At 43.9% G+C, this 24958-nt stretch overlaps 1 protein-coding gene across 1 annotated transcript; it reads right to left on the bottom strand.

Moving 5' to 3' along the window:
- Nucleotides 1–19894: 19894 nt before the first annotated feature.
- DEFB130B (defensin beta 130B) lies at nucleotides 19895–21436 on the bottom strand. Its single transcript, XM_035110479.2, has 2 exons — nucleotides 21382–21436; nucleotides 19895–20028 (listed from the first exon to the last, which is right to left on the bottom strand). Exons 1-2 carry the CDS (start codon nucleotides 21434–21436, stop codon nucleotides 19895–19897), a joined length of 189 nt encoding a protein of 62 aa, XP_034966370.2.
- Nucleotides 21437–24958: the final 3522 nt, after the last annotated feature.

Here is a 24958-nt window from a genome sequence, read left to right as displayed (position 1 = left end):
GGCCAGGCGGGTGCTGCTCCACTCACAGATCGTCCGATAACTGCCATCTGTCCTGACGGAATGCGGGGGGGGGCAGGGGGCACTGGGTGCAATGCCCTGCACATTTTGGCAACTCTCCAAAGCTGTCGCCATGAGCAGCAGACACCAGTTTTTAAAGATGAAATTCAGACTTAACAGGCATGCTCTTTACTAGGGGCGGGGGGAGTATTCTGCTAACTGACTCAGCCACTGGGTGCCAAGGATTTGACCTGGAGGAGGACTTTCTTGAATCTGATTCTGTATGCTGGAGTAGGTCAGCCTCCATTATTTTCTTTTGATATATCTTGCATTTGCTGTTTTATTCGGCAAATCTACCCCAAAAGACTGACTGACGGACATACGCAAGAAGGATGGAAACAGTATCTTGCTATCGTTATTGTTATGGCTTAACTACAAAATTGACTGTGAATTTTTGACGATGATTCTGGCAATGACCTTTAATGGAACGACAAAAAGAATTTATGATGGGAGCTGTGGTCTTCTTGCTGAGGCATAAGCTTATTAGCAGCTGGAATGAGATCAAAGAAGGGAATCTGGGGTATCTGCCTGGCCCTAATGGCGGAAGGCAAGAGTTCTCTTTGTCTTGGATGTGACACACTGAGAATTGCTTCTGTGTGCAGAAAGTGAAAGTGAAAGTGGTGTCAGCGAGAACTCTGGATTACAACAGGAAACTTAAAATACTTCACACAGAACTATAAAGGACTAACCTGCTTGCTAAACGAATTCAGAGGCTGTTAAAAACAAATGAAGGATTAACATTGGAAATGTTTTATTTGGACTATTTTAATTAAGGAATGCAGTACAACACAGTGGTACCTCTAGTTACAGACTCGATGCATTCCAGGGTGCCGTTCACACCCCAAAAAGTCGGTAACTAGAGCCCCACTTCTGTGCACAAGCATGGCATGATAGAGCACTTCGGTGCATGTGCGAAGTGTGCTTCCGGGTCCAGCATACATTTCCGGGTTTGCCGCGTTCACAAGCCGAAAAGACGCAACATGAACCTAATGCAACACAAGGTATGACTGTATTGAATCATCACTCCCCGAACTTCAGAGCATGGGAAGGCACCCAAAGATATGTAATTTGGCAAAAAAAGGCTTTTTCATTGTATTATAATTTGGAATATTTTAATGTGGTTTTTATTGGATTGTTAAAAAAGAAAACTTAATAAAAATGTTTTTTTAAAAAGAGATTTTGGGGTAAGGGTCACATGGCACAGGAAGTTGGTGTTATCCGCTATCTTCTCCTCCAACATGAGGAATTGTGATTATCTCATCACCAGCCATAGGTCTGTGGCTCTTTCTGCTTGAATGCCAGGCTGGCTCTGAGTAAGACCTCCCTCATCCACGATCTGTTTGTGGATGAGGAGGCTGATCTGCTCTGTATGCTGGAGACCTGGGTGGGTGAGGAGGGAAGGGTTTACATCCAAAGGTGAAAATCCAGACAGAGTGGTTGAAACCCCTCCACCCCCCCCCTTTAAGGAAAAGCTCCAAAAGGTTTTTATTTCTGAATCTATTTCCATTTTCCCCTCTGATTTTCTGCCCCCGCCTTGCCATACATCCAGGTTTCCCCCGACATTTTGCCAGGTTTTTTGGGGGGGGAGGGGGAGAGGATTCCGCCGGATGCCATTTTTTAAAACCAAAATCCCAGATGTGCTTGGGAAATCCCAAACATATGGCAGCCCTAGAGCAGGGTGGAGTTGGTCTCACCCAGCTGGGCACACCAGAATAACTGGTGCAGCTCCAGAGGTTTCCAGAAGGGATTGGGGTTGGCCACTGTGAGAACAGGATGCTGGCCTGGATGGGTCATTGGCCTGATCCAGCAGGGTCTTCTTATGTTCTTAATGCACATGGAGGGAGGGATGGGAGAACAGCACAACTTTTCAGGCCATCAATCTGTACATAGTTTTCAGTACAAGAACAAAACGGAGCTCATGGTCCTTTCATACACACAAAAATCACTCTTGGTTATCCGCCAAGCTTCCTTTATCTGAGGCATAAAGATTAGGGGCAGCAGACCACGGAGGATGGACATTATTTTCTGTTCTCTTAAACAATTGAGATTCAGAAGCCCGTATCGGACTGCTGCATATCAGCCATGGATCGACCAGGAGGTACTCAGTTTCTCAGCTGGGTGCTTTTTCCTGGTTCTGCATCCTCCAGGTCTCGCCACAGGCCAAAACCTCTCATCTCTCCATCTCATTCTACGAGCGCACACTGTGCTTATGGCTTGGCTAGAGGCCCCACCTTCCTTCAGGGCATGGTGACGACTTGCTGGACGTTGCTGCAAAGTGGGAGGAACCAGCCTCCCAAGGAGCCATCAAATATGGGAAGCTCAGCCCTCCCAACCCTGACAACCTTCACCTTTGTAGCCCTGCATTGAGCCTCTCGACATCCATCCATCCTCACTGAACCATGAAGATCCTTCACCTCTTCTTGGCTGCCCTGTTGCTGGCTTCTTCAGTTCTAGCTACAGGTAGGTAGCTGTGTTGGTCTGCCGTAGTCAAAACAAAATAAGAAAATTCCTTCCAGTAGCACCTTAGAGACCAACTAAGTTTGTCATTGGTATGAGCTTTCGTGTATCTGAAGAAGTGTGCATGCACACGAAAGCTCATACCAATGACAAACTTAGTTGGTCTCTAAGGTGCTACTGGAAGGAATTTTCTTATTTGGCTTCTTCAAGTAAGGGATGACAGAGGAGAGGGGGAGAGTGCCATTCCTCTCATGTTTGGCATAGGAAAGGTTAACACAGCAACGAAGCCTGTCACCTCACCAGGAAAAGGGCAAAAGAGGACACAAGTTGCAGAAAATGTACATGTGCTGATTTTTGATTGGCATGTCCCAAATTTTGGATTTTTGCTTCCTGGGACCATACACACTGGGTCTCAAAGAGGAGTTTGCATAAATTTTGCTCCTCCCTGTTTTCTGCAGTCACACAATCTATCCATCAGTAGCTGAACTGCATTCCACACAGTCACAAAAACAAATTAACCGGAAAAGCCTCAAAAAGCAAAAACGCAAAATAAATAGCAAAAACGAAAGCTCCAAACTTAAGTCTGTTTGACTTCTGAAATGTTTGAAAACCAAGGCGCAGCTTCTGATTGGTGCAGGTGCCCCCAAAATAATAGCTGGCAGCCACATCAGATGTTTGGCTTCCGGAAAACGTTCGAAAACCAGAACACTTACTTCCGTGTTTTCAGCGTTTGAGAACCAAGGTACCACTGTACCCACTTTGTGCCATGAGCTTCCTTTGTTAATAAAATCTTTCTTGTTTGTTTCTTCAAATCCTGCCTGAGACTCCAAATCATTAAGTTTTCCCTAACACAAGTCCCCCACTAGATAATCTGGGTTAATTTGTAGAAATTTGTGTAATTGGTGTCCTGTGAGGTGGTTGCACTATATTTCATAGAATCGCAGAATCAGAGTTGGAAGAGACCACAAGGGCCATCCAGTCCAACCCCCTGCCAAGCAGGAAACACCATCAAAGCATTCCTGACAGATGGCTGTCAAGCCTCTGCTTAAAGACCTCCAAAGATGGGGACTCCACCACACTCCTTGGTAGCAAATTCCACTGCCAAACAGCTCTTACTGTCAGGAAATTCTTCCTAATGTTTAGGTGGAATCTTCTTTCTTGTAGTTTGAATCCATTGCTCCGTGTCCGCTTCTCTGGAGCAGCAGAAAACAACCTTTCTCCCTCCTCTATATGGCATCCTTTTATATATTTGAACATGGCTATCATATCACCCCTTAACCTTCTCTTCTCCAGGCTAAACATACCCAGCTCCCAAAGCCATTCCTCATAAGGCATCGTTGTGTTTTCAATTCCTTTCACAATGACTTCTAGCATGCAGTTTGTCTTTTTCACAGCCACTGCACACTGGATTGACATCTTCACAGAGCTATCTACTATAACTTTAAGGTCTCATTTCTGGTCCATCACCTTCAGTTCACATATACAGTGACTGTATATGTGAAATAAATATGTTTCACCCCAACATACATCACTTTCCTCTCTTTTTTTTTTTTTAAAAAAAAGATTGAGTTGCATTTGCCTTCTAACCACTCATCCACTTAATTTGGAGAGGTCTTTTTGGAGCTCTCCTCAATCTCTTTTGGTTTTGATGGCCCTGAAGGCTAAACATACCCAGCTCCCTAAGCTGTTCCTCATTAGGCATTGTTTCCAGGCCTTTGACCATTTTCGTTGCCCTCTTCTGGACACGTTCCAGCTTGTCAGTATCCTTCTTGAACTGCGGTGCCCAGACCTGGACACAGTACTCCAGGTGAGGTCTGACCAGAGCAGAATACAGTGGTACTATTACTTCCCTTGATCTAGATGCTATACTCCTATTGATGCAGCCCAGAATTGCATTGGCTTTTTTAGCTGCTGCATCACCCTGTTGACTCATGTCAAGTTCGTGGTCTACCGAGACTCCTAGATCCTTTTCACATGTACTGCTCTCAAGCCAGGTGTCTCCCATCCTGTATTTGTGCCTTTCATTTTTTAAGTGAGGGCAAATGAAGGTAAATGTTTTCTTTCTTCAAGGGAGAAGTTAGAGCGAAGGATCGCTTCATATTTCTGATAACAGCTGCTCATAGTACAATACTTGAAAAATGGAAAACCTTATCTGATGTCAAAGTTGCAAACTGGTGGGACAATGTGTGGAATTTAGCCCTTTGGGAAAGGTTTTCCTGGCATGTCAGATGTTTGAATGGGAATGCAAAGCCAGGCCCATGTCTGATGGGACTTTATTGAACATATCAACACACAACTGTTACATCTTTCTCCCTCCCAGCTCCTGCACCCCCGGTTTGAAGAAACGATAGGGACAAATGAATCTCTCCTTGAAAAATCCTCTTAGGGAATCATTCTGGCAGCAGTGGCGGAAGTAGGGCCTTTAGTACCTGGGGTGGTGGGGGCGTGGCACGTCACCCGTGCGAGAGTTCCAAGGGGGAGGCGCCCACCCGTGTGAGCATCGTCCCAATGGGGTGGTGCCCGCCCGTGTGAGCGTCCCAATGGGGAGGCGCCCTCCCGCGTGAGCATCTTACCAGTGGGGCGGCGCCTGCCTGAGTGAGCATCCCAAGGGGGCAGCGCCCGCCCACAGCGATGTCAACCCCACCCCCCAGGCTGAATAAGTAAAGGAGCTAGAGTTCTTGACATACAAATAGTAGTAAGGCAAGAATTCGGGCTGCCTTAGTAATGTATCCCTGTTGATGGTTCAAACGATATAATAGTTTCAAATAGTCTTCCCTGTGATTGGATTTATTTATACAGTGGTACCTCTACTTACGAATAACTCTACTTACGAATGTTTCTACTTACGAACGGAGCTCCGTCCTCCATCTTGGATGCGGGTTAGATAGGGTTTTTTCTACTTACGAATGTTTAGATAGGGTTGCTTCGACTTACGAATTTTTTCTCCCAATGCATTCCTATGGGATTCGACTTACAATTTTTTTCGACTTACGAATGTGCATTTGGAATGCATTAAATTTGAAAGTAGAGGTACCACTGTAGAGGTTAATACATCAGACGAAGTGTACATACCAGGACAAGGCCCTGTTTTGGAGATTCTTCATCAGCTGGAATAATTTAAATATACCTTCATTAGAGACCCTCTAAGTCCCTCTATATATTAGAAACACACTTTGGTTTTCTAATTTTGATCTACATGTACACGTTTGACTATAAGAATTGGTAAGAATATATTTTCATTGCTATATTTGCCTAGACATGCTAAAGATACCTTAAGATAGTGACACAGATCTGCTTGTATAATAATTCAATGTTCTTAGAGGGTCTCTAATGACATAGCTGCCAAGTATCCCGTATCCGCCGGGAAAACCCCCTTTTTCTTACCGTTTCCCGGCGGTCTCCCATTTAGGTTAAAATCACGGTATTGTCCCTTAAATCGGCTTCGGCCCAGCGGCCATTTTTCTGGTGCCGCTTTGCCCTTCTATGGGCACCAGAAAATGGTGCCGGCGGCGCCGGAAGTTGCTTCCGCGCATGACCGAAAGTTGCGTGATGTGACTTCCGGTGGCGATTTGCCCTTCTATGGGCATAAGAAAATGGCGGCGCCGGAAGTCGCTTTTACGTGTTTCCGGTCATGCGCGGAAGCGACTTCCGGCACTGGTGCCGCCATTTTCTGGTGCCCATAGAAGGGCGAAGCGCCACCGGAAGTTGCGTCACACAACTTCCGATCATGCGCGCGCTGCCGATCCCGGATCTTTACGTCCGGAACTTGGCAGGTATGCTAATGAAGGTATATTTAACTTATTCCAGCTGATGAAGAATCTCCGAAATATACACTTCATCTGATGTATTAATATTAACTTCTATAAATAAAACCAACCACAGAAGAGACTACAGTCATACCTTGGTTTAAGTACGCTTCGGTTTGAGTACTTTCAGTTTAAGTACTTCACAGACCCGTCTGGAATGGATTAATCCACTTTGCATTACTTTCAATGGGAAAGTTCAGGTTAAGTACAGACTTCCAGAATCAATTACACTCATACTTCGGGATACGTACGCTTCAGGTTGAGTACTCTGCAGACCCGTCTGGAACAGATTTTTTTTTTTTTTAAGTTTATTGAAGGTAAATTACAGATATAATGCAAAAGAATACTTCATACAATTATAACAAAACTACAAAGCAATATCAATAAAAAATAATAATCAATTTTACGGTTTCTTGTCTCTTTTTCCTACTACCTTTACTGTGATTCCTAATTTCTAACATAAGGTAAACAAAGAATACATCCTTTTTTTTTTTACTCCCCCCACCAAACCATAATTTCTACAATATAACATATTCAACTTTAAGTCATTAAATCATGTTAATACCCCTGACTTCCGGTCGCTTATTGCCGTGCGACTCATTTAGTTGTTCTATGTACCGTCTTTTCTCTTCAGAATTCTGTTAGTTCTTTTGTACACACTTATACTGATCATACCCAATTAACTGAATCATTTTTCTATACCAATCAATTCAAGGCAGCCATAAAGATTTCGTCATTGTTATAATATTCTTGTAAATATTTCCTAAATTTTCCCCATTTTTCCAGAAATTTTTGTTTCGAATTTCCCCTTAACTTATCTGTTAGTTGAGCCATATCAAGAAATTCTAGTAGCTTCGATCTCCATTCTCCAATGGATGGAATTTTGTCCCCTTTCCAGTTGGCTGCTATCAGCAGTCGCCCTGCCGCAGTGGCATATAGGAAAATCTCTCTACACTTCAGTGGGATGTCTTTCGCTAATATTCCAAGAAGGAATGCTTCGGGTTTTTTAACAAAATTGATTCTCAAATTTTTTTTCATTTCCTCATAAACTTTGTTCCAAAATTCTTTAATCTTAGAGCAACCCCACCACATATGTATCAAGTCTCCTCTTGCACCCCCACATTTCCAACAATTGTCTGATGCCTTTTGATACATTTTAGATAGTTTAGCTGGTGTGAGGTACCACCGGTACATCATTTTATACATATTTTCCTTGATTGCAAATGACGCCGTAAACTTCATATTGTGATTCCACAGGGTCTCCCAATCCTTCATCATTATTGTGTGGCCCAAATCCTGGGCCCACCTGATCATAACATGTTTCACTGCTTCTTCTTGAACTTCCCATTCTAGGAGTAGGTGGTACATTTTAGAAATAATTTTACTGTTGTTGTTCAACAAATCTCTTTCTAATATGGATGGTTCTTTATTAAATCCTTTCTTTTTATCGTCCTTAAAAACTTCTCTTAATTGATGATAATCTAACCAACTAACTAACTCGCCTTTAATTTCCTCATATCCCTTCATTTCAAACTCTTCCTCATTCCAGCTCAGCAGTGATCGATAAGTTACCCATTTTTCCTTGGTATTTTTTTTCCTTACGGCTTTAGCCTCGACCGGTGATAGCCAGAGTGGGGTTTTGGGCTCTAATAAGTTTTTATATTTCTCCCACACCTTATATAGGGCACCTCTTAATATGTGGTTGGAGAATCCTCTGTGGGCTTTGATTTTATCGTAATAAAGATAGGCGTGCCAACCGAATCTTAAATCAAATCCTTCTAGATCTAATAGATTTGGTCTCTGAAGCACAAGCCATTCTTTTAACCACATTAGACAAGTTGCTTCATAATATAATTTCAAATCGGGGAGTCCAAAACCTCCCCTTTCTTTGGTGTCAATAAGCAACTTGTGTTTGATTCTCGGCCTTGTGCCTTGCCAAATAAATTTAGAAATTTCTTTTTGCCAATCCATTAAACACCCGGTGTTGCAGATTATGGGAATATTTTGAAAAAGAAACATAAGCTTTGGCAGCACACTCATTTTAATTGCCGAAATTCTCCCCAAGAAAGATAATTTGAATTTGCTCCAGGTCACCAAATTTCTTTTAATCTCTTCCCATGCTTTCTTATAATTGTCCTGATATAAATTTATATTTTTTGGAGTTACCCAAATTCCTAAATACTTATTTTTTGAGAAAAAATTTAACTGGGTTATTCTCTCAATCTCTGATTTTTCTTCAATTGATAAAGTCTGGAACAGATTAATCCACTTTCCATTACTTTCAAGGGGAAAGTTCGCTTCAGGTTAAGTACGCTCTAGGTTAAGTACAGACCTCCGGAACCAATTGTGCACTTAAACCGAGGTACCACTATATTTGAAACTATTGTAGAATTTGAACCATCAACAGAAATACATTACTACGGTGGCCTGAATTCTTGCCTTACTACTATTTGTATGTAACTCCCCCCAGGCTGGCACCTGAAGAGACCCCCCCCCCCGCCCCTGCCTCCGTCACTGTCGGGCAGAACCAGCTAGAAGTTTCTAAAAGGTTCCAGAACATCTGTGGCACTTTAAGCATGCCTATAAAAGGAGGAATGATTCGTTTAATTTTTGCCTGACTGCAGATGGAGGAAGTTGGACAACGCATGGGGCCTGGAAATTATGTTGAGCCTCAGGACTAGTAATGAGCTGGTGGACTATTCCTGCGATTTATGTCATGCTGAAGAGACAGGAGGACTTTAAAACCAAGCGTGCCCGTGCCGTTAATAGCTGTGTTCGCATTAATGAATGTAAATACTTTGCTACCGGAATGCTTTTATGACTGGTCGGGTAATAATTCTCTTGACCGTGATATCAAGGCATCGTTGAGTGATTTATCTCTAAGATAACTCCTGTTTGCCGTCCACGGCTTCCGAGAGGAAAAAAGAAAACAGTGCTAAACAGTTGGAAAGTGGTTTACCAAGGTCTCATCACACAAGTATCTGTGCAGCAAAAGTGTGATGGGCAGTCGACCTTTTTAAATAAACCCATGGCCTTCTGGTTATTTCAAATTGTGATTTACATCTTTCACTGTTGTTGTTGTTTGGTCATTTAGTCGTGTCCGACTCTTCGTGACCCCATGGACCATAGCACGCCAGGCACTCCTGTCTTGCACTGCCTCCCGTAGTTTGGTCAAACTCATGTTCGTAGCTTCGAGAACACTGTCCAACCATCTTGTCCTCTGTCGTCCCCTTCTCCTAGTGCCCTCAATCTTTCCCAACATCAGGGTCTTTTCCAAGGATTCTTCTCTTCTCATGAGGTGGCCAAAGTATTGGAGCCTCAGCTTCATGATCTGTCCTTCCAGGGAGCACTCAGGGCTGATTTCCTTAAGAATGGATAGGTTTGATCTTCTTGCAGTCCATGGGACTCTCAAGAGTCTCCTCCAGCACCTCTTTCACTGTACTGTATAATAAATTGTGAACTATTACATAACTTTGCATAGTAAAGCTTTTTGCTCTCTCATGCTTGATATTTCCCGTTATCAGTCTGTTTTAACTTCCTTCTTTCATGATTTTAGGTTTTATTAGTTGTAGCATTGAAAAGCTATAAAAAAAAATTAGTATGTTGTTGTTTGTTGTTGTTGTTTGTTTTTCTTCTAAAAGAAACCCAATAGCAATAAAGGAGAAATAAAAACAGGAAACAAAAGCTGTCTGGTTGAAAGGGCAGGAGTAGATCTTGTTGGCTTAAGTTACAAAACTGTAGATTCCCTATTCCTCTTCCAAAGTCTGAAACTTGGTGCTTCCCTGTCTTCCTCTCCCAAATGGAACATGATATTTTCTCTCTCTCTCTCTTTGCACAGGATTTGAGAAGCCTGCAAGTAGTGAACAGTGCTATGAAGTGCAAGGTGATTGCTACAGAGTAAAATGTCCCACCGAAATGTATAAAATTGGAAAATGCAGCCATAAGAAGAAGTGTTGCAAAATGTAAGTTCTGCTTACCCCAGGGTTGCCATATGTTCGGAATTTCCTGGATATATCTGGAATACTGTATCCGGCAGCAGTGTCCAAGCAGAAATAGGCTAAATGTTCTCAAAACCTTTATTAAGGTTTCCTTAATAAAACCCTCGAGTCATTTCCTCGAAAAACAATGGAACATACTATATTCCATAGGAAATTTAAAAACAATTCCACAAATAAGAAAAGGTTTTTTTTAAAAAACAAAACAAAAAAACACTTGCTGCCAATTGGGGAAAATGGACACTACTGAGTGTTCCACCTTCCTTCTATATTCATGATTTTGAAAGCTGTTTCCAGGTGAAATAGAAGTAAATCTGATATACATGTGTGTGTTTTTTGTTTTTTGAAGATTAACTGCTGAAGAGCTTGCTTCCTGATTACCCGGGATGCTTTGAATATTGGGAGGTATTCCATCCAGATCAAAAGAAGAAGCCCCTGCAAAAATTTCCATGATTACACAAGCTTCTCTCTCGCAATAAAAGCAAATTCAAAAAAAGCCCTATTCTGTTTCTGATTTTCAAGTATGGGCGTCATTGCTTACGAGGCCAAAATGATACATTACATTCACAAGTAGGTGATCACACATGGTTGTCCAGTAGCACAAAATGTCTTTAGAGGGGGAAAAAAATCTAAAATGGACAGGATCCCCCAAAACAGTGAAGTGGGGAGGACTGAGCCACAATGAGGAGAAGGAGGAATGAGGAAAAACGGGAAGGAGGGAATGGGAGTGAGGGAGGAGAAATTCTATACAGTTCACATTGAATCAACCTTCTATATTAGGAAACATTGCTCTGCAAAAAATATGTATTTCAGCCCAAACTTCATAAAAAGGGGGCATATTAGGGGGGAAATGCACTGGAACGTTGGTTGTTGTTGTTGTTGTTGTTTTAAAAAAACACACACATAATAATAATGATTTCAAATGTGACAATGTGGAAAACAAGATCTAAGATAGGAGACAATGAGACAAGGCAAAAGTGATAGATTCATCTAGTCCAGGCCCCTGCAATGCAGGAATCTCAACTCTAGCTTCAAGTTACAAGAATGATATTCCAACTAAACAGCAGGGTGAACCTTAAGAAACATTTTTTGGTTCAAGTCCTATGCTCCAGTACTGGAGAAAGCAAGTTTCTTCAATGTGACAGCCCTTTAGATGTTTGGAGATGGCTATCATAACTCACCTCAGTCTCCTTACCCAGGCTAAACATACCCAACTTGGATTCTAGAACCTATATCATCTTGGTTGCCCTCCTTCAGACCTTCTAAAACTTGAAACATTCACCTTGGCCTCACTATTAAGCAGTACTAGTACTCCCCTGGTCCGGAAACTGCACTTCTTTTATGGCAGCCCAGAATAGCATTTGCTTTTGTTTTTCCTGCTGCACCACACTGTTGAATCAGGTTAAATTTGTGATCTTCCAAGACTTTCAGGTCCTTTTCACATGTACTATGGGCAAGTCCATCCCTAGGAGGGCTGACATGGCCTCCGTCTTCGGCATGACTCCTTAGCTTAAGCAGGGAACAAAGCAACGTCACCACAGCTTTATTAGATGACTTCCAACTCTACAATTCTATGATCTGCTGGAAGATCCCCCAGAGTCATCTGCATTCCCATTGGATCTATTTGCCTCCAAGGGTGGACCATCCTAATGTGGGATGTAATCCATTGGTACAGTCCAATTGTCACGGTCCGGGTTACGGGCAGTCAGAGTCCCGGCTTGGTATGCCGGGACCAGGATAGAGCCAGTGTGGTGTAGTGGTTAAGAGCGGTAGACTCATAATCTGGGGAACCGGGTTCGTGTCTCTGCTCCTCCACATGCAGCTGCTGGGTGACCTTGGGCTAGTCTTTGAAGTCTCTCAGCCCCACCCACCTCACAGGGTGTCTGTTGTGGGGGAGGAGGGGAAAGGAGATTGTTAACCACTTTGAGACTCCTTCGGGTAGTGATAAAGCGGGATATGAAATCCAAACTCTTCTCTTCACACTTCTTCTAGAGGTCGGGAAGCAGGAATCAGCAGTCCAGGGTCAGCAGTCCAGGGGTCAGAAAGCCAAGAATCCAAGGGTCAGGAAGCCAAGAATCCGAGGGTCAGGAAACCAGGAGTCAGGAAGCCAAAGCACAGCTAGGTGGATAGTGTGTTACTGTGGCAAAGGGCCAGAGGGAACTGCTGGTCTTATATACCCCTCCCAGCCCTTCAGGGGCGTCTTAGCCATAGAGGCTAGTGGCACAAAGAACCATGGCGCCAAGTTCAGGGGGGCGCTTTGGAGGGCGCTTCCGCCATGCTGCGCTGCACCCTGAGCCTCGGGCAAGACGCCCCTGTGGTCTGCCTCTGCCTCCTCCTTGGCTGAAGTGGCTGCACAGCACTGCCGTCCAGGAGGCCCTGACTGCCAAGCTGCTGGGAGGCTCACCGTCGGCTTCCCCGCGATGGCGCCTGCAGCCCAAGAAGAGGCGCCCTCGCCCGCCTCTTCTCGGGCTGTGGGCGCCGTTGCAGGGAAGCTGGCGGTGAGCCTCCTGTTGGCTCGGCAGCCAGGGCCCCTTGGACAGCAGTGCTGCGCAGCCTCTTTGGCCGAGGATGCGGAGGCAGAGGCGGACCACAGCTGACAGCATTCCCCAGGGGCGTCTTGCCCATAGGAACTAGTGGCATGGGGCACCGCCGTCCACGCAGCGCCCAGAGCCTCCTCCCCGCCAGAGGAACTGCCCTCCAGCCTGCCCACCGGGTGGGAAACATGGGGGTGGCGCCGGAGGGATTTTTGCACCATGGCGCTGGATACCCTTAAGACAGCCCTGCAGCCCTTGCTACCAGGTGCTATGAGTCTTCTGTCAAGCCTCACCTGTGCGGCCAAACTCAGGAAGGCCCCAGTCCTGCGAGGCCCTATCAGTCACAGGGCCTGGCTCCTGCATGCTTTTTGTTGTTTAATCGTTTAGTCGTGTCCAACTCTTCGTGACCCCATGGACCAGAGCACGCCAGGCACTCCTGTCTTCCACTGCCTCCTGCAGTTTGGTCAGACTCATGTTCGTGGCTTCGAGAACGCTGTCCAACCATCTCGTCCTCTGTCATCCCCTTCTCCTTGTGCCCTCAATCTGCACGCACTCCTGACACAAATGCAACATTCCTTATTCCTCCTGCATGTGATCTGGGAGATGGGCATGGCCCTGGCTGACTCCATAAAAGAACCGAGTCATGTAGCCATTTTCTTCTTCTAGTCCAGCAGTCTTGTCTTGTCTTGTCTTGCTGTCTTGTTGCTGCTCTCCTGCTGCCATTTTGTCACAGTCCGGGTTACGGAGCCAGCATGGTGTAGTGGTTAAGAGTGGTAGACTCATAATCTGGGGAACCGCGTTCAATTCCCTGCTCCTCCACATGCAGATGCTGGGTGACCTTGGGCTAGTCCAGACATCCCCAAACTACAGCCCTCCAGATGTTTTGGACTACAAATCCCATGATCACTAGCTAACAGGACCAGTGGTCGGGGAAGATGGGGAGAAGAAAAAGAAGAAGAAGAGTTTGGATTTGATATCCCGCTTTATTACAACCCAAAGGAGTCTCAAAGCGGCTAACAATCTCCTTTCCCTTCCTCCCCCACAACAGACACCCCATGAGGTGGGTGGGGCTGAGAGACTTCAGAGAAGTGTGACTAGCCCAAGGTCACCCAGCAAGCTGCATGTGGAGGAGCGGAGACACGAACCCGGTTCCCCAGATTACGAGTCTACCGCTCTTAACCACTACACCACACTGGCTCTCACTGGAATTGTAGTCCAAAACATCTGGAGGGCCGAAGTTTGGGGATGCCTGGGCTAGTCACACTTCTCTGAAGTCTCTTAGCCCCACCCACCTCACAGAGTGTCTGTTGTGGGAGAGGAAGGGAAAGGAGAATGTTAGCCGCTTTGAGACTCCTTCGGGTAGTGATAAAGTGGGATATCAAATCCAAACTCTTGTTGTTGTTGTTGTTGTTGTTGTTGTTGTTGTATTAATGTAATTTTGCTGTCTGCTGGCTCTCAGGCAGCAGCACCTGAGTTCAGTCTCCATATGAGATTAACTCACAGTTTCTTTGTGTAACTACCATACCAAGTAAAGTGTTCCTTTCAGGGATCATATTGTGAACTGAAATGTGTGTCAACGTTTTGTTACTTTACTCCGAAAGACTCTTGTTTTTTGTATTCTTTTAAGAGGGATAAAAAAAGGGGACACCAGGAAATAATCTTAATTAAGAGATTCAAATGAATCTGCAAACTTGCTTCCAGCTACAGTGGTACCTCGACGTATGAACCACTTGACAACCGAATTTTTCGACTTACGAATGGGGCAAATGGCCGCACGCTTACGAATTTCTCGACATCCAAACGGAAACCGTGATGCTTTTAGATAGGGTTTTTTCGACTTATGAATTTTTAGATGGGGTTGCTTCGACTTACGAATTTTTCCATTTCCAATGCATTCCTATGGGAAATCGCATTTCCAATGGCGCTTTTCGACTTACGAATTTTTCGACCTATGAAGGTGCCTTCGGAACGGATTAAATTCATAAGTCAAGGCACCACTGTACAGTATATTCTGGCAGCGAAGGAAGAGAATGCTGAGAGAGAGAGAGAGAGCAGATAACAATGGAATGCAGAGGGGAGGGAGAGGCAGCAGGGAGCAGCCGTAACTTGATCTCTGGACACAGGGAAAGAATGCAACTTGTCAGCTCAAGCAGTGAGACAGGCATGGAAGGACAAGAGGTGCTCTCTCCAAAATCTCATCAAATCACAAAATCGGCCGAGAAGCGCGAAAGGTACAGGAAAAGGAGGTGGAGGTTTTCCTGACAACTGTGCTATCTGAGGACAATGAAGATTAGCTGAGCTCCAACCCAGGGCTTTGTTATTTGGCTAATAAATCTGAAATAATTACCGGTAACTGCCGGAGTCATCTCTCATGTGTGGGAGAGACCCATACCATTACATATATTGAGGGGGATCTGCTCTGCTACATCACTTACTAGCGTGAGTGAAGGAAGTGCTAGCGCTTTGATAAAACTACAAAGGTGAGGAATGAGATCGGCTTTACCATCTATATACCTCTCAAATCTTCACACACTTGACAATAAAATGGATGATCTGCACCTTATTAATCAAGGAAACTCAAGGAAACTCTGATATGCTAAAGAGGAGGGTTTGAGGAAAGGAGACAGAAATTTGTACAACCAAGCTAGGAGCGCACTGACGAAGGAGATTATAGTGGCAAAATGAACCTATGATTCGGACTCAATTCTCAAACATGTCTCGGCTACTCTCCGGAAGAATTTACAGAACATTTCTGAATATAAGAGAACATCTTCTTTTACTGAATATAAGAGAACATATTCTTCTGCTCCGGAGAGTCAAAAATTGGCAAGCGACCTGAATCAGTTTTATAGCAAAGTCAAGCATTATCAACTAGAGCAATTCACTCGGCGCCAGAGGCACCAACAACCACCTCAACCTGTTCTGCAGGGACTGCAGGGACAGAAGGCAAAAGCTCCCGGCGCAGTCGGAGTGGCTCCTCTTTGCTTGAAATAGTGTTCTGCACACTCCGATCCTCACACAGATATTTAACAGATATTTTGTATAAAGTACGCTTACATTGTGAAATTAGCCAAAGCAAATTCCAAGTATGTAAGTACTTGGCGAATAAATTACTATTCTATTCTATTCTATTCTATTCTGTTCTGTTCTTTATTGAATATATCCTTTCCTACTATCCTTAACATTCCCACACCTAATAGGTCCCCTGCCTCTGCAGAGGGGGAAAGGTGTGAAAAGCCTAAATCTCAACAGAAAGTGATCTGGCCAGGACAAGGGGCTGAGGTCAGTGTCACCCACTTTCAAATCACCCTTTTCCTTCCATACAAGGTCTAGAATGTGATGTGCCACGTATATTGGGCCAGGGACATGTTGAGACAGTCCCGTGGTTATCATGGCAGCCATGTACACAGTCCTCAGCCACCCCAGAGCCAGTTACCTCAGCATGGATGTTGATGTCCCCCAAAACTAGCAGTCTGGGGGTCCTCAACATCTCCAGCAGTGCAGCAAAAAGTAGCCGTCCTCCCTGTTCTGTGGCTTCTCCCATTCCACCTTATAGGGCTAAAAAAAAGTATGCAGGGGGGGAACCAGGAGGGGCCTGAAACGCAACCAAGTCCTCTCACCCTCCAAGCATGAAATGATAACCTATGAAGATAGGAAGAGCCTACTGGATCAGAACAATAAAGCTTAAGGAGTTCTGGTTTTATGAGAGAGGGAGAATAACTTTTCCATATTTCTTTCTTAGGAGCTGAGTAGGGAGTCGAGCAGGTAGCTGTTTGACATATTATCTATAAAGTTCCACCAGATTGCATAATATTGCAATGCTGGTTCTATCACCCAAATCACGTGATTTATCTTTTTAGGAATTGCAAGGCTCCATTAGTTCTTATACCAAAGTTTCAGAAGCAGATCTTATCATTCTTCTACTTTTTCTGCCACAGAGAGTTTGGCAGCTATGAGAAAGCAAGTAAGAGTTCCTTCAAAGACAATCATTTTACAGTACCATCCCATTCATTTCACAGTGCCAGTTTCGCTAGGTATTTGAAAGTCCAAGTACACTATGTCAACCATAGAATCATAGAATCATAAAATTGTAGAGTAGGAAGGTACCCCAGGGTCATCTAGTCGAACCCCCTGCAAGGCAGGAATCTCAGCTAAAGCATCCATGACAGATGGCCATCCAACTTCTGCTTGAAAATCTCCAAGGAGATTCCACAACCTCCTGAGGGAGACAGTTCCACTGTTCAAGAGCTCTTGCCCTCAGAAAGTTTTTCTGAATGTTTAGTCAGAATCGCCTTTTTTGTAATTTGAGGCCATTGGTTCGAGTCCTACCCTGTGGAACAGGAGAAAACAAACGTGCTCCATCTTCCTCGTGACAGCCCCTGAGATAGTTGAAGATGGCAAATGCTATTGAAGATGGCTGCAGCAATGAAAGTATTCCATATCAAGGGAATTAATAGGACACCACTCTATTCTGCCTTAATGAGACACCCACCTGAAGTACTGTGTCAAGTTCTGGGAGGAAAACATGGTCAGTTGCACAAATGATGTAATGAAGATTGATGGATGACAACTGAAGACTAAATAAGAAATGATGCAGGTATGGGAGGAAACGATTGACAGGTTTCCAACAGGAGCAGGACACTTGATTTTAAGAAATTGTATTAAATTAATTTGATTGGATTTGTAATAATTTGGGAAATTAATCAAAATAATTGGGGGGGGGGGTAGAACATTGAAGGCAGCCCTGTAAAGGGAAGCTTTTTAAGGTTTAATGATTCATTATATTTTTTAATATGTTTGGAAGCCACCTTTAGCGACTGACGCAACCCCATCAGATGAGCAGGTTGCAAATAATAGTTTGTTGTTGTTGTTGTCAATGTTGTTGTGTGTCCTGGGCATCACAGTTTAAGGAAGATTTTGCTGAGCTGGAGCGCATGCAGAGGAGGGCAACAAAGATGATCAAGGGTCTGGAAACCCATCTTTATGAGAAACGGTTGAGAGAGATGGGTATGTTTAACCTGGATTCAAGAGACTCTAACTAAAGATCAGGAAGAATCTTAAGAGCTGCGGAACGGACTCCTTCAGGAGTTTGTGAATTCTCCTTCATTGGACGATTTTAAGCGGAGTTTGGATGGCCATCTGTCACGGATGCTTTAGCTGAGATTCCTGCTTTGCAGGGGGTTGGACTAGACGACCCTTGGGGGACCTTCCAACTCTGCAATTCTATGATTCTATAAATCTAGGAAGCAGCATATGTACCTTATTTAATTATTCTCTCCTGCATTAAACCTTGCAGGGATTGGACTAAGGGATGAACCCTTAGAATCTGTCACTTTTGATTTCTCAAAAGTATGAATATATATATATATATATATATATATATATATATATATATATATTGTTTTCTTTTTATTATTCTGGTATTTTTTGTATTTTGTTCTTTACTATTGTATTGTTTGCAATTGTTTTTATGTGGATGTCGTGTGTTTATACTGAAAATGAATTTTAAAAATAGGGGGGGGATAGATGACCCTTAGAATCCATCCCTTTTGATTTCTCTCACTTTCTCCAATCTAAACTCCACTTTCCCACATTTGCACCTTTCTTCTCCCTCCCTCCCTCCCTCCCTCCCTCCTATTCCCTCCTTCCCATGTTTGCTCGTTCTTTCTCCTTGTGGCTCAGTCCTGCTCCATGAACTGTTTGGGGGGATCCTCTCTCTTTCTAGTCTTCTTTTCCAAAGATATTTTGTGCTTCGGCGCAACCATGCCTGCTGACACATCCTTCTTGTTAGTGTAATATACCCCTATTGGCTTCAGAAGCAATGGCCCCCATGCCTGAAAATCAGAAACGGAGCAAATGGGAACATTTTAATTTGCTTTTATTGCAGGGGAGAAGCTTCTGGAATCATGGGAAGTGTTGCAAGCGCTTCTTCTTTTAACCAGGATGCTTTGGTGAAGAAGCAGGAGGGAGGGAGTAGAATACAGTTGCTCTCCACCTGATGGGATGTCTCCCAATATTCAAAGGATCACTCAGTTTCCTCAGCTTTTACAGCTTCTCCAGCATTTCCACCCTTTTGAAGTTTTATACTTAAAAACAAAAGAAAATATGAATATTAGATTTGCTTCTGTTTCTTCTGGAATCAGATGTCAAATTTATGAATGTAAAAGAAACCCGGAGCACTCATTTATGCCCCAGCTTCCCTAATAGACTCACCTCCACTTTTTTTTTTTAAAAAAAACCTTTCTTATATGTGGAATTGTTTTAAAATGTTTGCATTGTTTTTATACATGGAATTGCCCTAGCTTTGTGCAAATGCACCAGATATATGGAGGTTCACAGGTATAGGATTCCAGTTGCACTATTACCTAAGGAAGCATATAGGATTGGCCTGCAGGGGAATTTCAACCTTTTATTCCTTTATTGAAAGCTTCCGTGAGGAAAGCCTTTGAGATCTGCCAGCTATAAATCTCACCATAATGCACCCAAACATACATACCGTAAAAATGTAAAGCATAAATAAAGGTATGGTGAAGTTTAGCAAGCATCATGTCAACCTTCTTTAATTCTTCTTCCCTGCCCAAAACCTGCTCAGAGTTGTATATAATATAAATGCAGTCTCATTTCAGCAGGTTGCTTAGCTTACATCCAAGATGGCAGAACTATTTTTTCCAATAAAATACTTCCTTAAAAGGACTGAGGCGAGCAGAAGGAGGTCATCATTAACACTGATAGTGAATTGAAATAGAAATCAGTTTAACTTTCTGGTCCACCCTGTCTCATTGACTTGCAAATGATGCCTTTGAGAAAGATTGTACTAGATTTCAGTTAAGCTTGGACCTATGACCTGGACTTTAGAGATACATTGGAATGGAAAAATAATTTCCTTGAGAGTAAGCCCCATTGTTTTTCAAGGAAATGGCTCTTAATAAAGTTTTAGAAAATGGCAGCCTGAAGTCCCTCAAATCAGAGGCTCAGAAGGGTTTGGGAAGTGGAACATGTGTATGGAAGGGCGATGATATTTATTTCTGACAGCTTTTTTGCAAACTTACACTTTGCAACAGTTCTTCCTTGCATTGCATTTTCCAATTTCAATCATGGCGCTGGAACATTTTCGATGTTCACATGTCCCTTTTAAATTAACACAGTCCTTTGAAGATGTTACTTTACCTGCGGCAGATCCTGTGCAAAGAGAGAGAAAAGATCACAGACCATTGGGGAGAGCAATACCTGTGGGTATAGGGCAGTATATTAATTCAATAAGTAACCATAATAAGATGGTGACAGGAGTCACGAAATTAAAAGACACCTGCTTCTTGGGAGAAAAGCAATGGCAAACCTAGACAGCATCTTAAAAAGCAGAGACATCACCTTGCTGACAAAGGTCCGTATAATTAAAGCTATGGTTTTCCCAGTAGTGATGTATGGAAGTGAGAGCTGGACCATAAAGAAGGCTGATCGCCGAAGAATTGATGCTTTTGAATTATGGTGTGGAGGAGACTCTTGAGAGTCCCATGGACTGCAAGAATATCAAACCTATCCATTCTTAAGGCAATCAGCCCTGAGTGCTCACTGGAAGGACAGATCCTGAAGCTGAGGCTCCAATACTTTGGCCACCTCATGAGCAGAGACGACTCCCTGGAAAAGACTCTGATGTTGGGAAAGATGGAGGGCAGAAGGAGAAGGGGATGACAGAGGATGAGATGGTTGGACAGTGTTCTCGAAGCTACGAACATGAGTCTGACCAAACTGCAGGAGGCAGTAGAAGACAGGAGTGCCTGGCGTGCTCTAGTCCATGGGGTCACAAAGAGTCGGACATGACTAAACGACTAGACAACAAGAAATCATAATAAAAGTTAATTGAGAATAGGAAGGAAGGGAAGCAGAAATTTACAGACCTTAGAAGAGGAATTGGGAACCTACCATTTTGAAATTAAGCCGACTAGATCTCGTCTTGCCCAGTGGACTCGATGACTTTTAATATCTGCTTTTATCTGCCATTTATTACTAATGCTAATTTTAAAAATAACAAAATCATTGATATTTCTCTTCAATGCTATAACTGGTATAACAAAACACACACACACACACACACACACACACAGAGAGAGAGAGAGAGAGAGAGAGAGAGAGAGAGAGAGAGAGAAAAGAAGAAGAAGAAGAAGAAGAAGAAGAAGAAGAAGAAGAAGAAGAAGAAGAAGAAGAAGAAGAGGAAGAAGGAACTTAAGCAGAGTACGGACGTAAATATGACAAAGTGCAATATTATTATTTATTTATTTATTTATACCTTGCCCATCCGGCTGGGTTTCCCCAGCCACTCTGGGTGGCTTCCAACAGAATTAAAAATGCAATGAAACATCAGACATTAAAAACTTCCCTAAACAGTCTTGAGAGATGGCCTCTTCTTAAACAGTGTTGCTGGGTTAAAATGACTGAGCTGTTCTCAAAACATTTGAATATTGTTATTTCTCCCCTTATGTGAAACCCGAGAGCAACAACATTCCCCCTCTCCCTTCTTTTTTCTCCACCCCTTACCTGAAACCAGCAGCAGCAAACACAGGGCAGCCCAGAACAGGTGAAGGACCTTCATGGCTGAGAATGGACAGGCTCAATGCAGGGCTACAAGCCGGCTAAGGTGTCATCTGGGCTTGCTGTACAGTATTTGTAGGCTCCTTGGGAAGTTGTCTCCTCCCATTTGTCTGCAAAGTCCAACAAGTCATCGCCATGCCCTGAAGGAAGGTGGAGCCTCTGGCCCAGCCATAAGCACACTGTCCCAGAGAGAATGAGATGGAGACACGTAGGGATAAGAGGTTCGGACCTGTGGCGAGACCTGGAGGATGCAAAGCCAGACAAAAGCACCCAGTGGAATCATTGAGTACCTCCTGTTAGATCCATGGCTGATTTGCAGTAGGCCAACAAGGACTTCGGATTCCCAGTTGTTAGGGCAGCAAAAAGTATCTCTCCTGCCTGCTCTTCTGCTCCTTCCATTCCAGATTATATGTCTACAATACCTTTGGGGGGGGGGCGGGTAACCAGTGTTTCTTTTTCCTATGGTAGGACCGTAAACTCCATTCAGTTCTGATACTGAAAACAAATTCCTGGCATTGGGCTATTACACATTAGCAGTCTTAAACGCAGAAAGGTCACCTCTCCCCCTACCTAAAACAGAAGAACGCAAGAAGAGGCTGCTGGATCAGATCATAGTCCAGGAGCCTAACCAGATACCAGCACTGGGAAGTAGGCAAGGAGGATCTGAGCATAATAATAATAATAATAATAATAATAATAATAATAATAATAATAATAATAATTTATTATTTATACCCCGCCCATCTGGCTGGGTTCCCCCAGCCACTCTGGGCGGCTTCCAACGAAACATTAAAATACGGAAATCCATCAAACATTAAAAGCTTCCCTAAACAGGGCTGCCTTGAGATGCCTTCTAAAGGTCTGGTAATTGTTGTTCTCTTTGACCTCTGGTGGGAGGGCGTTCCACAGGGTGTGTGCCACTACCGAGAAGGCCCTCTGCCTGGTTCCCTGTAACTTGGCTTCTCGTAGCGAGGGAACCGCCAGAAGGCCCTCGGCGCTGGACCTCAGTGTCCGGGTAGAACAATGGGGGGTGGAGACACTTCTTCAGGTATACTGGACCGAGGCTCCCCTCCTCTGGCTTCCAGCAACTGGTGTGCAGAAGCATTGTTGCTTCCAATTGCAGAAACAGAGCCAAGCCACCATGCCTAGTAGCCTTTGACTGCCATCTCCTCCATGAATTTTCCTAATCCTCTTTTAAAAGCACCTAGCTCACTGTCTCCTATGGGAGCAAGTTCTATAGTTTAACTGTGTGTTACATGAAGAAGTACTTTCTCTTATCTACCCGGAATCTCCCTACATTCAGCCTCATTGGATGCTCATGAGTTCTAGTGTTCTGAACATGGGGGGGGGGACCACCCACAAACTTTTATCCAGCCACTTTCTCAATGCCGTGCATAATTTTACTAACTTCCATCATGTTGCCTCTTACTTGCCTTTTCTCAAAAGTCCTAAGCAGTTGCACCATAGATTCTTATAATGCAGGCATCCCCAAACTGCGGCCCTCCAGATGTTTTGGCCTACAACTCCCATGATCCCTAGCTAACAGGACCAGCGGTCAGGGATGATGGGAATTGTAGTCCTAAACATCTGGAGGGCCGAAGTTTGGGGATGCCTGGTATAATGCCATTATGGTCCTAGAATCATAGGATCATAGAGTTGGAAGAGACCACAAGGGCCATCCAGTCCAACCCCCTGCCAAGCAGGAAACACCATCAAAGCATTCTTGACATATGCCTGTCAAGCCTCTGCTTAAAGACCTCCAAAGAAGGAGACTCCACCACACTCCTTGGTAGCAAATTCCACTGCCGAACAGCTCTTACTGTCAGGAAGTTCTTCCTAATGTTTAGGTGGAATCTTCTTTCTTGTAGTTTGAATCCATTGCTCCCTGTCTGCTTCTCTGGAGCAGCAGAAAACAACCTTTCTCCCTCCTCTCTATTACATCCTTTTATATATTTGAACATGGCTATCATATCACCCCTTAACCTTCTCTTCTCCAGGCTAAACATACCCAACTCCCTAAGCGGTTCCTCATAAGGCATTGTTGTGTTTTCAATTCCTTTCGCAATGACCTCTAGCACGCAGTTTGTCTTTTTCACAGCCACTGCACACTGGATTGACATCTTCACAGAGCTATCTACTATAACTTTAAAGTCTCATTTCTGGTCCATCACCTTCAGTTCACATATACAGTACAGTGACTGTATATGTGAAATAAATATTTTTCACCCCAATATACATCACTTTCCTCTTTTTTTTTTAAGATTGAGTTGCATTTGCCTTCTAACCACTCATCCACTTAATTTGGAGATGTCTTTTTGGAGCTCTCCTCAATCTCTTTTGGTTTTGATGGCCCTGAACAAGTGAGTATCACCAGGAAACTTGGCAACCTCACCGGTCACCCCTAATTCTGGGCCATTTCTGAACAAGTTAAAAATCACACAATTTGAGGACACGTTCAAAGAATTCATTCAGCTACTCAAAAAGCTCCTTATCCTCCTTTACAATTCCTTAGCTCCCATGTCATCCAAGGGTCCAACTCTCTCCCTAAACAGTTTCCTTCCACATTCAAATAAATTCTTGCTCTTGGTCTTGATGTTTTCAGAAATGTGCTCTTCAAAGTATTTTTTTTACTGTCTGCTTGCCCTTTTTTTTTTTTTTGGCCAAAGTTTGTGTTCCTTTTTGTGCTAATCTTTTGGACAATACTTCATTTCTTTGAAATAAGCTTTCCTCCCTTTAATAGCTTCCTTGACTCTGCTTAATAACCATGTCCTCATCATATATTTCCTGATCCGTGGTATAAACTTATCAACATATTGCGAGTCATTAAATCAGGCTTCTTTACTGCATAAAATTACCAACTGCTTTGCTTCTAAGAATTTACAGGGGTCTATAATTGCTGGTGGTCAGGTCCAATAGCAATGGACTGGACCTGATGGTCAGGGACCCTTTTCCACTGGGAGAGCCAGTGTGGTGTAGTGGTTAAGAGAGGTGGACTCGTAATCTGGGGAACTGGGTCCGTGTCTCCGCTCCTCCACATGCAGCTGCTGGGTGACCTTGGGCTAGTCACACTTCTTTGATGTCTCTCGGCCCCACTCACCTCACAGAGTGTTTGTTGTGGGGGAGGAAGGGAAAGGAGAATGTTAGCCGCTTTGAGACTCCTTCGGGGAGTGATAAAGCGGGATATCAAATCCAAACTCTTCTTCTTCTTCTTCTTCTTTACCTATAATTGCTATCTTGCCTTACTAAAAGGCCATTATTTATGGCATAGGTTAGCCCACACCATTCAGCCGAGTCCTTTAGCACGTGCAGAGCATACCTGCCAATTTCTGGCCTGAGAAATAAGGGACTGGACCGGAAGTAGCGCTTCCGCCATTTTGGAACTGGGCGGAGCATGCTCAGAAGCGACTTTTTATGCTGCTTTGCCCTGTTCCAAAATGGCCGCCGCACCAGAAGTCGCGCTGCAGCCATTTTGGAACTGGGCAAAGCAGCATAAAAAGTCGCTTCTGAGCATGCTCCGCCCAGT

This window comes from Zootoca vivipara, chromosome 3 (genome assembly GCF_963506605.1).
Source record: "Zootoca vivipara chromosome 3, rZooViv1.1, whole genome shotgun sequence".
In the NCBI taxonomy this organism is placed as follows: domain Eukaryota; kingdom Metazoa; phylum Chordata; class Lepidosauria; order Squamata; family Lacertidae; genus Zootoca; species Zootoca vivipara.
The sequence above is the reverse complement of the archived record's forward strand: the minus strand, read 5'-3'. Positions and strand labels throughout refer to the sequence as shown.